Source organism: Mytilus galloprovincialis, chromosome 3 (genome assembly GCF_965363235.1).
Source record: "Mytilus galloprovincialis chromosome 3, xbMytGall1.hap1.1, whole genome shotgun sequence".
NCBI classification, from domain to species: domain Eukaryota; kingdom Metazoa; phylum Mollusca; class Bivalvia; order Mytilida; family Mytilidae; genus Mytilus; species Mytilus galloprovincialis.
Genome location: NC_134840.1, coordinates 46,662,096 through 46,677,087, shown reverse-complemented (window position 1 = coordinate 46,677,087; position 14,992 = coordinate 46,662,096). Strand labels below are relative to the sequence as shown.

General features: G+C 31.2%; 1 protein-coding gene across 3 annotated transcripts in view; it reads right to left on the bottom strand.

The window, feature by feature from the left end:
- Positions 1–1,135: 1,135 nt before the first annotated feature.
- The window catches only part of LOC143068126 (clathrin heavy chain linker domain-containing protein 1-like), a 23,968-nt gene continuing 10,111 nt past the window's right edge, over positions 1,136–14,992 (bottom strand). For all 3 annotated transcript variants that reach the window (XM_076241928.1, XM_076241929.1, XM_076241931.1), the window contains 4 exons: positions 12,236–12,478; positions 3,620–3,794; positions 2,676–3,061; positions 1,136–2,231 (listed from right to left, as the gene is read on the bottom strand). In XM_076241928.1, the coding sequence (XP_076098043.1) occupies positions 2,017–2,231; positions 2,676–3,061; positions 3,620–3,794; positions 12,236–12,478 (1,019 nt within the window). In that variant the 3' untranslated portion in view covers positions 1,136–2,016. The remainder of the gene's footprint in view (positions 2,232–2,675; positions 3,062–3,619; positions 3,795–12,235; positions 12,479–14,992) is intronic.

The window sequence follows — 14,992 nt, the reverse complement described above, 5'->3', positions numbered from 1 at the left end:
ACTGAATAGTTAAGAGAATTTGATCAAATCTATGACTTTTGACTCGAATTTTACAACTCACTAAAAAAAAATTAACAGATTTTTTTTTCAAAGATTCACTGGTTCAATTCACGGAGTTAAGAAGAAAACTAGATATAGACACCCCCCTTTCTGCTCTGCAATATGTAGGAGTATAGTCCCACATATTTTAGATTTGACAAACAGTGATGTTGGCATACAACTTGAAATTGTTACACTGTTTGTAAGACACAAATGATGCCCATTGCTTGACCATCGGAAATTGAAAATTCAACACTTTGTATGCTGATGTAATTGTAGGTGATGGCCAGACAAACCATGACCTTTTAATGCAGCTAGTACAAAAAAAACCAAGAATGTGTCCCAAGTACATGGATGCCCAACTCGCACCATCATTGTCTATGTTCAGTGGACCGTGAAATTGGGGTAAAAACTCTAATTTGGCATTAAAATTAGAAATATCATATCATAGGGAACATGTGTATTAAGTTTCAAGTTGATTGGACTTCACCTTCATCAAAAACTACCTTACCAACACCTTTAACCTGAAGCGAGACGAACGAACGGACAACCTGACGGACCAACAGACCAGAAAACATAATGCCCCTCTACTATCGTAGGTGGGGCATACAAATGAATAAGTTTAACTAACTGTCATTTCAGAATATTTGAAAGAAATCAAAATCCTGTGGCCATCCACATCTACTTTATGTGTATGAATATCCTACAAAATAATAAAGTTGTACCTCCAAAACTGTAGGAGTTAGCAGGAAAAACAATTATCCTAATCCAGACAGATAGTTGGATGAAAGGACTGATGGACAGACACAGGTAAACTAATATGCCTCCAACATTTTGTTGCAGGGGCATAAAAACAGAAAAAAACGGAGAAAATACATGGACTTGCTACTTTCAATATAGATTTTATTATTTCTATTTTTAGAATGAAGGCAATATGAAAACAAGCAACCTACAAGTCTCTTTGCTCACCCATATTGAAATGAACACATAATAAGTCATGTGCATTTAATTTTTCAACTTTTATCTTTAATTTTTTCAACAACATTTTTGTCAACCTTAATCAAGCACATTTATACTTCAATGTAAAACATTTGAATTCAATTTTTTTCCATAGTTTTAATTACATATAAGATTATCACAATCACAATCACAACCAAAAAACAAAACAATTCTCACATCAACATGCAGCACTTTGTGTGCATATATGTACAGGACATTACATTTTAAATCCATAATTTTTTTCAACTCACTGAAGCATGCATGTCTCATTATGAACTTACTTTTAAGGAAAATCATCCATTTCACACAGAATGCTGCAAAACTGTAGATTGAAGTCTGCCACTAGAGCCCTTTATACTTTGTGTTTTGCTGGTAAACTTTCATCCATTCTAAAACTACTTATAAATTGAACCTGAACATTATTATTTGACTACTTATTTAGTTCTTTGAAAAATGCTTCTTTTTTCCCCAAATGAATTAAAATTGCTTGCAACTATATTGGTTTGCCAATTTATTGTCAACAAGAAATTGTCTGACATGTTTGATTCATTTCAAATGAATCAATTTATTAATTTATTTTTCACTATGCAAGTCAGATTCCTTATTTGATTCTTTTTAAACTTGCAACAGACTAATGTTACAGTTTTAAGGACATTTTAAATATTGCTAACGGATACTGGACATCAAGTGATTGCTTATTAAAGATGACACTACCTATGAATATATAATTCAATACAAGAAAACATGATATCAAAGTTATTTACTTTGAAAGTGTAGTCAATATTTTGTTGTACAATGAAAAAAAAACAAAATGCCTCTGTACATTATGATCTCAATAAAAAAATCATAATGTTTTTGTAGTTTGTTTACATTTGCTTTTAATTACACACTAAACTAATTCAATCTTTTTATATCATCGTTAGATTTCCAAAATTCCTCTAATCATAGATCAAACTATGTTGATCATACAATTATCCACTATGATGCAGGCTCATTCTCGGGTGATTCAACTTTAAGACTATCATATAACACAGTTTTAACTGCAGACAGTACATGTATTGATGACAACAGTTTAACAGATGTCTCCTCATAACCCTGGTCCTGCAGAAGCTTGACAAGACTGTCCCATTGTTCTGCTGTTGTATCCACATCATCCATCATGGCTGAATGAAATAAGCTAGTGTTTTGATCATCTGAAATGGATAAAAGATATTAAATGTGATTACTATGGGGAAGTATGGAAGGTTTTTAATAGAATTTTGTATGTACAAAGAATTGTTATGTAAGCTTAAAAGCTTCCTGGTTTTGTTCCACCAATACACTACAGCAACTTAAATATTTTAAAAAGTAGATGTGGTATGATTACCAATGAAACAAAATGAATAGACCTACAAACATCACCTATTGTCATGAAAAATTCTTCTGTAAGATTTGGAAGTGACAAGAGTCCTGATGTTCAGCTGTTTTTTTTTACACTTTAAAACTATCATTCATTTAATAAGCATTTTATTATTTTCTTGAATTGCTTAACCAATTGTGTTGTTGAATGAACCCAAGTAGATCTATCAAAATTAACCAGTTGAGTAATAAAATCACCAAATTAGCTTAAGCTAAGTATAATAATAATCAATACAAACCTGCAGATGGTGTATTCTGTAAATCCTGCATGAATCTTATGACAAGGTCAAAATGACTATTTTCTAAGAGCACCAAAATCACTACACCGAGGGGCAAAGTCCGTGTTCCTTCACCATCCTCTTCTACTAAAGAATGCATTAATGGTAAAGATGGACATGTTCTCAGCAGTTCTAAATATTCTTGTTTTGACAATGGATATTTATGTTTGGCGTATTCCATTCCAGTATGGACCCGTCCTTGTTTTAGCATACAGATTACAGCTTGTCTGTATAGATGTAGTTTACTGTAGACGTTCTGAGCTAAGGCTTGACAACTACACTTACATGGGACCTGACAATTACAATGGTCAACGATTCTATCACCAATCTGATGGTTCAGTGATAACCTATAAAAGAAATGCATAACAAAACTATTTCCAATAAATATAAGGGTGCTACGAAACTGTTTAATAAAAATAAATTTCCTCTAATATGTATGAAATTGGCAGCATCACTTACATATATATTTTTTGTTCAAACTTGATCATTGACTAATCATTTTGTTATTTCAAGCAGGCTACATAGCATATCATTATGCAAGTAAGCGGGAAGTCATCAATTTGTCCTCATTTGCTTCATAAACAAATTTAAACAAAAAACATGAACACTTTCTACTTGTTGGACCAGGTAACAACTCATTCAAATTCATAATTTACATTGTACTCTGTGTGTTCAGATACATGACCCTATGTTAATGGTTGTTATTGGGTGTTTTCTTTTACCAAAAGTACACTGTATATATGAAGGTCTTTGGACTACTCTGTTAAAATAGTTTATTAAAAATTTACAACAATTCAAAAATACCGTATGATATAAAATCTGTTGTTTTTTTTTTAAGTCCACACAACTTTTTATTACCTTATTGCTAGGTTATTGATGTATTTCTTTTCGATATTCATACATACCTATCTTGTGCTATCCAATGAGCTAAAAGATCTAATCTGTTTTCATTTAACACACATTCTACACATTCATCAGACAATTTGTGGTTTGGCTTACTTCCTACAGCACTCACAGATGCCATGACGGCATCGCAGAAAGCAAGAAGTGGACTTCTGACATTTCCATGCACTTTTACATCTGTTTAAATGAGAAAATTTATAATATTTGTTGCCTACTATATTTAATGTAATATTTATTGTACTTGATACCTATAAGCTGTATTACTTTTGGAATTAAGAATATATCACATAGGATGCATTATGCTGAAAAACTTAGTTTAATCAATGAGTCTATTGCAAGTTACTATTTTCCTTCCAAAAAAACTTTGTATCAAATCCACATAGAATTTATACTCTGACTGTCAAGATCTGAGTAAATAAACAAAATAATCAACCATCAATCAATGCAAAGACATTCTTTTACACACTATAATTAATGTATTATAATAAACCTCATCCTGTCAGAGATAGAATATAGAAGACTTCAAGGTATAGTCTGAAAAATCAATGTGCATGTATATAGTCTAATGATTAGTTTTGACAAAATATCTTATCAACATAAAACAATTGGTGATTGACTTTCTTCCATTATTTGTACATAGATATCTATTTTGATTAGTTAACCAATATCAAGTGCTTCATGAAAGGTTTGTAACAAACTTAAGACACAACATATATATATATATATATATATATATGTTTAGACGAGTTGTATATACATTATGTACATGCACAGCCATGTATCACCATCATTGATGGTGATCCGATGGATACATCTGTTGTAGAGTTGTCACTGACTCAGACGTACTTATAAATATAATTATTTTCTGTGACTGTATATTACATTAATTTGTAGGATCCTTTACTATAGATAATTTAGCTGATCTGTAACAATAACATCTTCATGCCTTATATATCATGTACTGTAGTACGCCGCTAGATTAAAACTGACGAGGAAAGGTAACACACGGCCAGCGAAAGCTCTTTTTTTGAGAGCCCAGGTGGTCGTGTGGTCTAGCGGGACGGCTGCAGTGCAGGCCATTTGGTGTCACGATATCACAGTAGCATGGGTTCGAATCCCGGCGAGGGAAGAACCAAAAATTTGCGAAAGCAAATTTACAGATCTAACATTGTTGGGTTGATGTTTAGACGAGTTGTATATATATATATATATATATATATCGAAATCCGGATCTGGTGTACAAAAAATATTAACACATTATGTTTGTGGCATAACATCGTGGCCACAAGTTAACTGTTTTCTGTTTAGTATTAAATTTATACTAAGATCCATTTTGTTACATCTTGTGATCAATTTTATTTGGCAATCGCCAATGGCAGTCAGCAGGGTTAAAGAACATCAGTTGTTCGACCTGTTAGTCAAATGCGTTTTGTTTAAATATACTTCTTCACTTTTTTGGTCTTTTGGAAAATGTTGTTTGTGCTGTATTTAGACCCTTCTAGAACGAAATTTGTTTTACATGCACACGTATAAAAATTGCGGTTTTTATCCAAGCAATCATAGGTTTGAACGTAGTTTTCAATTTAGACTCGTATATATATATAAAAATTTTTCCAAGTTCTAAAACAATCTGTCATAAGGTATTCATTGTTATATACCCTTCAACATATTAGGGGGTTTCTGTCTCTTTAGATTACTCTCAATTTCTTTCAATATTCAGCAAAATAAAACTAGATGTATGAGAATAAGTCAACCAGAATGAATAAAGGGCTGCGCTTTAGCGCATGATACGCCCGTTGCTCTTTTAACTTGTCTTTTATGCTTTAAATGAATTTATATGATCAACTAGAAATATATATACTAATCAAAAGGGATGTTACATTAATATATTCACCAAAGTTTCATAAAATCCCCCTTTTTTAAGTATAAAAATTCATTACTTAAGAAAACGTAAAATCTAAAATTTATAAAAATGGAAAGGGAGCTTATGTCAATAGATATAAACAATTTATCACAGTTGCATAAAATTTTGTGAAAGTGTTAGTTATTGTCCCAAAATTGGAAAATCCCCCCTTTTTTAAGCATAAAAATTCATAACACGGAAATGTTTATCTGAAATTTATAAAAATTGAAAGGGAGCTTACATCAATAGATATAAACAATTCACCAAAGTTTCATGGACATTGGTGAAAGCCTTTTTGAGTTATTGTCCGAAGTGTTGAAAACCCCCCTTTTTTTATGAATAAAGCCCCATAAATCCAAAACTTAAAATCTGAAATTTATAAAAATTGAAAGGGAGCTTACATCAATAGATATAAACAATTCACCAAAGTTTCATGGACATTGGTGAAAGCCTTTTTGAGTTATTGTCCGAAGTGTTGAAAATCCCCCTTTTTTTTTATGAATAAAGCCCCATAAATCCAAAACTTTAAATCTGAAATTTATAAAAATTAAAAGGGAGCTTACATCAATAGATATAAACAATTCACCAAAGTTTCATGGACATTGGTGAAAGCCTTTTTGAGTTATTGTCCGAAGTGTTGAAAACCCCCCTTTTTTTATGAATAAAGCCCCATAAATCCAAAACTTAAAATCTGAAATTTATAAAAATTGAAAGGGAGCTTACATCAATAGATATAAACAATTCACCAAAGTTTCATGGACATTGGTGAAAGCCTTTTTGAGTTATTGTCCGAAGTGTTGAAAATCCCCCTTTTTTTTATGAATAAAGCCCCATAAATCCAAAACTTTAAATCTGAAATTTATAAAAATTAAAAGGGAGCTTACATCAATAGATATAAACAATTCACCAAAGTTTCATGGACATTGGTGAAAGCCTTTTGGAGTTATTGTCCGAAGTGTTGAAAATCCCCCTTTTTTTATGAATAAAGCCCCATAAATCCAAAACTTAAAATCAGAAATTTATAAAAATTGAAAGGGAGCTTACATCAATAGATATAAACAATTCACCAAAGTTTCATGGACATTGGTGAAAGCCTTTTTGAGTTATTGTCCGAAGTGTTGAAAATCCCCCCCTTTTTTATGAATAAAGCCCCATAAATCCAAAACTTAAAATCTGAAATTAAAAAAAAAACGAAAGGGAGCTTACGTCAATAGATATAAACAATTCACCAAAGTTTCATGGACATTGGTGAAAGCCTTTTTGAGTTATTGTCCGAAGTGTTGAAAATCCCCCCCTTTTTTATGAATAAAGCCCCATAAATCCAAAACTTAAAATCTGAAATTAAAAAAAAACGAAAGGGAGCTTACGTCAATAGATATAAACAATTCACTTCAGTTTCATGGAAATTGGTGAAAATGTTTTTGAGTTATTGTCCGAAGTGTGGACGACGGACGGACGGACGGACGGACGGACAGACAGACAGACGGACGGACGGACAGACGGACGGACAGACGGACTGACGGACGGACAACGGTATACCATAATACGTCCCGTCTTAAAGACGACGGGCGTATAAAAACACAAACTTGATGTGCAAGTCATCATTATACACAAATGAACCAAAACTCAGCTTCTTATCTGGAAAATTGGTCAACCCAGTGCAATTTAATTGAAACTTTTTTATTTAAAGTCCACGAAAAATTGAAAAGTCAAACAACAGGAACAAAATTCAAACAGAATCTGTATCTCTTCATTATACACTAATGTATAGAAAATCAGCTCTAGATCTGCAAACATTAACAAAAGTAATTCAACACAAATATAATTTTAATGAAACTTTCTACATCCAAGGAACTTGAAGAGTCAAACAAACAGGAACAAAATCAAAACTGTATCACAGTATGTCATCATTATACATTTAGGTATAAAACTTTAGATTACAATTTTAGGCTTAAAAAAAAAGTACAGACCAGTGTATGATTTCTAGAGGATACAAAAATAACATGGTAAACAATCAGTGTCTGCATAGCTTGTCACCTAGCGATGGAGGCTAAAAATAAAGGCATGCATCATATCTTTTAAATCTTCCAAATTTGGATAATGGTATCTATAACTTCTTATTTTTTCAACAGGAAGATTTGTTATATATAAAACTACTTCCCTTGGTTTTGACATCAAGTTTTATCTTTTGCAAACAATGTTTAACAAGAGGATGTCAGAGTGGCAGACAACTGTATTTTTTAACATTTATTTGTGATCTGGCATTTTTCAATATTACAAGAACCACAACTCCTGAACAGTAAAAGTGACGTTCATAAATATTTAACTTGACTTTCATTTTGTCATCAGAAACAACATATCTGAAAGTGTTTTTAAAACAAAAAAAATACCCCAAAATTTGTCCATCTTGCTGAGACCATCTATACATACAAAAGAAGATGCGGTATGATTTCTAATGAGACAACTCTCCACAAGTGACCAAATGACACAGAAATGAACGACTAATGGTCACAGGTAGACCTTCAACAATGAGCAAAGCCCATACTGCAGTCAGCTATAAACATGATAAAAAAATCGAAATGACAAATGTAAAACAAGAAAACAAGAAAAGTATTGGCCTGTTTAAATTTATTTGCCTATTATGGGGTTGAAACACAATAGTTTGTACATAATCTTACATTCATAAACAGTAAATTTACAGAAAAGACCATATCAATGACTAAATTATAAACAGATTTATATGCACTTTTAAGTGATTCATTCAGTTTATTAAATGTGGATCAATGCTCTGTTCAAATAAGACGTCTAATTGAAACAAGTCAACAAACCATAATTCAAACATGTAAATGATAAAAAAGTAAATACATTCTTTTCCATTTGAGTTAAACATAAACGAAAGTGAAAAAATATGTCCTCCAGTAAGTTGATGTATTCTTTAAACATTCTTATATATATTCCTAAAACTGTAATGCATGTAAAAAGTTCAAATATTTGTCAACAGCAAACTGATATGGAAAATCAATGTTCCTATTCCAATATTGAGTATGTTTTTCTCAGTTTGTCTATAAGTATAAAAAAGAAGATGTGGTATGATTGCCAATGAGACAACATGGACATTAACAACTATAGGTCACTGTACGGCCTATAAGTGCCTGTATTTTGAACAAATAAATCAACTTAACATACTTACAAGAAAAACTACCAAACAGGACAGCATACAAAAGGTATTGTAAAAGGTAATTATTGACATCAGAATACAAAACGCCCCTTTACTTTTAACCTAAATAATTGATGCTAAATTCAGACGGCTGATCAATATCTTCTTCGTAATTATATTCTCTCTTTATCAAAAACAATAATGTCCTGAACATAACATGTTTTAATGTGTTGTTTATAGAAACATGAGCGTTTATACCTGCCTAAAATAAACCTTTAATGATTTTGTAAATTAGTATAATGGCTTTTCACCTGTTATGCTGTTTAAATTTACTGTCCAAGGGGTAATTATGTACAAGACACTCCGAAATTCCCTTTAAAGATTTTTAACAAATTTAACAAGCTAACATTAATCTCTATTGATTTAGGAAGTTAGTGCATAAAGCTTGCATTGTTTATTGAACCAGGATTTTAAATACCTTAACTAAAACTTGTATAAAATAAATTAAAGTCATGATATTACCCTCTATCATACCATGTATTATATAGATGTGTCAAATTTGTAAACTTTAATAAATTCCATTGTTTGCTTATATGTTTACATCGTTTTCTATAAACTAACAGCTTTCCATTACCACAACAGTTATACAAAAAATTATCATGAAACATTTAATAGCTAACTAATTCTTATAAGTTCTTACTGTGGATGATTGAAATAAAATCCACTTACCAGTGAAGCAGTTTTAACAAGCAGTGAAATTTGGATCCACAAATATATCAATGAAAATTTCACATATATATAAGTTCCAAAGTTTACAACATATTGTAACTAGAATGAATTGTCATCATAGCTTTGAACCTTGACCTTTACCACCAATAGCTAAAGGTAGCAATCAATCCAATTCTATTATCAATGTAACAATTTGTTTATACTTGTAAAGTTCTATGACACATTATTGATTTAAAGTACCTCATTTAAATACATACCATTAAAGGTAAGGAATAAATCAGGATATCAAAAAGCTGAATATGCATACTTAATCACTGTGCAGTTTAAATATAGAATTAAGATGTATCAATTTCTTGTGATCTGGAAGCAATTCACTATACCTTATTTATAGTTTTGTTGTTCACAGCAAACTTATGAAAAAATGTCTTTCATTTTATGGGTTCAAATATTTTACACACAATAGATACAAAAGTTGTAAACTTCCGTAAAGAAAGTACATAGATTTCCCTGCCCCCCTTTTCACCAAGCAGTCAGATTGCATTTAACTTTTCTCAGCTAAGCACCTTGAATTATGGAACTTTATTATTGTCATATTCAGGAATCTTAAATTTGGCTACCTTCTCATTGAACAAAGTTGTAATTCAGAAACGATCATGTTATAAAAAGAATTCAATAATTGGATTAAATCATCCATATGAAGTTTAAAAGAAAAAAATTAATTCAAGACATCCTCAGGAAATATTCAAATTGAAATCTTTTTCCCCCTGGTGGTTATTAGGGAAATATACTGGTTTTCACTATCATTCCTATTGCAAAATACTGAAATTGTGACAGTCCTTTGCATATTTTCATGGTTAAAATCTTAGGACCACCCCTTTTTGAGAACTCTGTAGTTTTGGTACTCAACAAAGGGCATAATATAGCCTTAGAGGCCATACGGTACATATAGTTGCTTAAATCAGAATCATTTGAATTCTTTAGGTTAGTTGTCTCATTGACAATTATACTACATCTTCTTATTTTATACAATGTAACTTATGTTATAGTTACTAAGTTACAAATTGCTCTCAAACATCTTTAACCATGCAGCATTCTTTATGTGCCTATCCAGTCAGGATTGTTGCTATTTCTTTGTTTTTCACATAGGGTTCCTAGTTAAACTGTGTTCTACAGTAAGGGTCATTTTGCATTTTCAGATAATAAGCAAAAGTTCTAAATTGGAATTGTGCATGGATAAAGGTTGGGGAAGTCACCATCATATTTTACTTATCTAAAAGAGACAACAACTGGCTGAAATTTAGCACTTGCTTAGAAATTTTATTACTGCTATTTCTAACCATGATAGTGTCATTCATTCATTTCTCCTTATTTTTATACTATTTGATAGAAAGAAAAAAAATGTTTGGTTTTTATCAGGTGGACTATATGAATAAAATGTGAAATGGGGTAGACATCAACATGTGTACTTAATTTCAAGTTGATGTGACCACAACTTCAGGGTATACTACCTTAACCACAAACGTAATCCTGATTCCAGAGGTACTGACCAATAGCCAGATGCATTCACCAGAAAACTTATGCATTGTTACAATAACAGACAGGGCATAAATAAATGAACATTTGCTCGAAGGTAGGTATACCTTACTAACATACTCACACTATCACATTTCCATGTTCAGTAATTTGGCATATATTTTTGAAAGTGCACATAATAATAATTCTTATATCATTTGCATATCTATAAATACTTGAATTGGATTGGTCAATTAGAATTTTTCTCTTGGTTTACACTTCGATAAACCATGTTTCTGAAACTACTTTCATAATCTATTCATGCGCGATAGTACACATTCTTGCAGGTATACTGGGATTTTCAAAAGATTACAAAACAATTGCATAACAGTTGTTTCTATTCTAATGCATACATAGCAAAAAAATAGAAATAAAATAAATGCATCAAAGCTTCGAAAATGTATGAAAATAAAATTTAATAAAATTCCGTGAAATTTCATGAAGGATTTGGCGAATTTACATCATGGCAAAACACAACGTCATACGAATGAAAATTTTCAAGGGAAAGATTATTTCGTTACGTGTATGCTTCAAATTCAGAAAACATTTAATTAAAATGAAGTTTTTGAGGTAGGTGCTATTTCATTTTAGATTCTGTTGCATTTATTAGACATTTATAGTTTTTAGAAAGTCAAGATAGCAGCGTATTCTTTAGTTATGAAATGCCATTGTGCTTTTGATGGTAAATATAGAAGCCATCAAACAAATAACATTAAATTAATAATCGTGTATGTTTGGCTGAAGAATTATAAGGATTAAACACATTTTTTCTAGAGGATATTGATGTGTAACCCGGGTCTCTTACTCACAAACTTGACATAAAAGTCCTTTGGACTTTTATTTAGTTTGTGAGTTAATCGCCCCGGTTTACACATCAATAACCTCTAGAAAAAATGTGTTTAATCCTATAATGAATATATGTAGCCCATTTGTATTACTGAATATCAGCTCTGACAATTGTTAGATACCTTTAATACTTTAACCATCATTTAACCTGATATAGAAAGGAAGAACAGATAGGCATATGATATAGACAGAAACACAGATGGCAAAACATCATGCTCTCTGTTATAAAAGGCAAGACCTAAAAAACAAAAATTTAGTTAAAAGATGTATTTAGGTGATCATACCCATGAATTCTAAATAAATTCTTAAAGATATAGAAACTAACTGTTCAATGTGTAGGATATCTACTGTGTCTGAAAATTATTGAACAATAAAAGTAGAAGCATATGTTTTGAGAAACAAAATAGTTACCTCTGAATTTGGCCAGTGTAGCAGATGTCCTTAGTATCCCTTTTGGACTGTTAGCAGCATGAATAGCAGCATCTTCATACATCCCATCCTCAAACAATTCATTAAATTTCTCTATATATTCTAACATCATCTCAGCTTCTTTTTCCTTACTTGGATCATCATCATCAAACGATGTTGTGGTGAGTGTTTGCGGAGCTGATGGTGAACCATCCCTTTGTTGTTGTCCTTCTCCAGGAGATAGTTCTGTTTAAAATGAAGAAAAAAAATATCAGTCACAGTTTTACCTAACCACTGAACCATTACATTTCACACACAACATGTTTGTGGCATGTATCTTGTGTGTAAATTTTGATGAAATTTGATGTTTTATATATTTACACATTACATAAATCCTAACAAATCTAAAATAATTTATCTCACAATGATCATGCTAATAAATTAGAAGATTTTTTTTGAAATAATGAACAAGATCTAGGTGATCAAAGATACCCCTGCATGCACACAATTTCAATACGGCTTAATGCCTTAGTTGAAATTGAATGTAACTTGCATTTATACATTGTGTATACATTTTTATTTAAAACCAGATGCTCCGCAGGGCTAGCTTTATACGACCGCATAGGTTGAACCCTGAACAGTTGGGGCAAGTATGGACACAACATTCAAGCTTGATACAGCTCTGAATTTGGATTGTGATCAAATTCTTGATATAATATGAGTTTCTGCCACAAAACAAATGTCAAGATCTTACAAATCTATTATGCAATATTATGCAATTAAAGATTTCTTCTTCAAACTTTTCAAAAATTTGGAAAAAAATTGAAAACTTCTACCACCCCCCTTTTTTTTTGCAATAAGTCCAAAACCTGACATTTCTTTATACATGTACATTATTTACAAGTAGTGTAAGGGAGGTAAATCGAAACATATCAAACATTGTATGCTAACTGTTTTTGAATTACCTCCCTGAGATAACAAAAAAGCTTCATCAGCAACATTTTATATTGGCAAATTTCCAATGAAGTTCATTTGACTAAAGTTATTGGCAAATTTCCAATGGAATTTATTAAAAATAAAGTTTTTGGCAAATTTCCAATATACATAATTTAAAAGCAGTTTAGGTGAGATATTCAAATGAGTTTCAATTGCCAACCTTACACTGCTTTTAAATTATGTTTTGTACTTAAGTAATTGTCCATTAACATGGAAACCCTTTTCCCTCCTTTTTTGCAGCTTGTTCCTTAACGGTTTGAGCCATAACTCCCAAAGACAATTCTTACCATCCCTTTGTGGTATTCCAATATCCTAAATCTAAATACATTTTTTTGTACATGGTTAGATTCAGCATATCAAAGAACCCCAAGAATTAAATTTTTGATGAAATCAAATAAAGTTCAATTTTGGACCCTTTAGACCTCACTGTGGACCAACTTGAAAACTGGGCCCATAATAAAAAAAACTAAGTACATGTTTAGATTCAGCATATCAAAGAACCCCAAGAATTCAATTTTTGTTAAAATCAAACTAAGTTTAATTTTGGACCCTTTGGACCTTAATGTAGACCAATTTGAAAACAGGACCAAAAATTGAGAATCTAAATACACGGTTAGATTCGGCATATCAAAGAACCCCAAAAGTTCAATTTTGATGAAATCAAACAAAGTTTAATTTTGGACCCTTTTGGACCCTAATTCATAAACTGTTGGAACAAAACTCCAAAAATCAATCCCAACCTTCCTTCTGTGGTCATAATCCTTGTGTTTAAATTTCATAGATTTCTATTTACTTATACTAGAGTTATTGTGCGAAAACCAAGAAAAATGCTTATTGGACCCTTTTTTGGCCCCTAATTCTTAAAATGTTAGGATCAAAACTTCCAAAATCAATCCCAACCTTTCTTTTGTGGTCATAAACCTTGTGTTTAAATTTCATAGATTTCTATATATATTAACTTATACTAAAGTTATAGTGCGAAAACCAAATGTCTTCAGATGACGATGACGACGACGACGCCAACGTCATACCAATATACGACCGCAAAATTTTGCTAATAAAAAATGTTAAATAATATTATCAAACTTAACTTTCATTATCACTTGGAAACCAATAAAATTATAATTTAGAGGTTACTCAGGGGAATAAAACTTGAACAGTAAATATCAAAATCCTCAAAATCAATCCATGACATTGTGTTCAAATTTAAAAATATTATATTGTATAAAGATTCAGTAAAGTGGTACTTTACTTATTATTCGAAAACCCATGAAATGTCAATTTCTAAGCTAAGTAAGGGTCCTAACTCTTATACAGTAAATGTGAAAACCATCAATATTGATCTTGACCTGTATTTTGTGGTCCATGATCATGACATTGTTTTAGAATTTAAAAAAAAATGGATCAAAATTACATCAAGACTTACTATATATATCATCCAGAAACAAAATTTGTGACACAGAGAAAAAAGGACTAACTGACAAACAGTCTGAGACATATGGACAGATAAATGAACAGATAGACTAATGAACAGCTGACCATGTGCATAACTACTGGTATGTATTTCCTCTCCTCTTACTAGGGGTGGGGTTATAAAAATTTTAAAATATTGTCATACACAGACAAGATATATCAATACACATTGTGTTAACTTTTAACTGTGTAACAAAGAAACATAACAATGTTAGGTAAACAAAAATGGATGCATATATAAAGATAACAATGCAATAAACAACAAACGTAATCTTCTTGTTTCTAGCATGG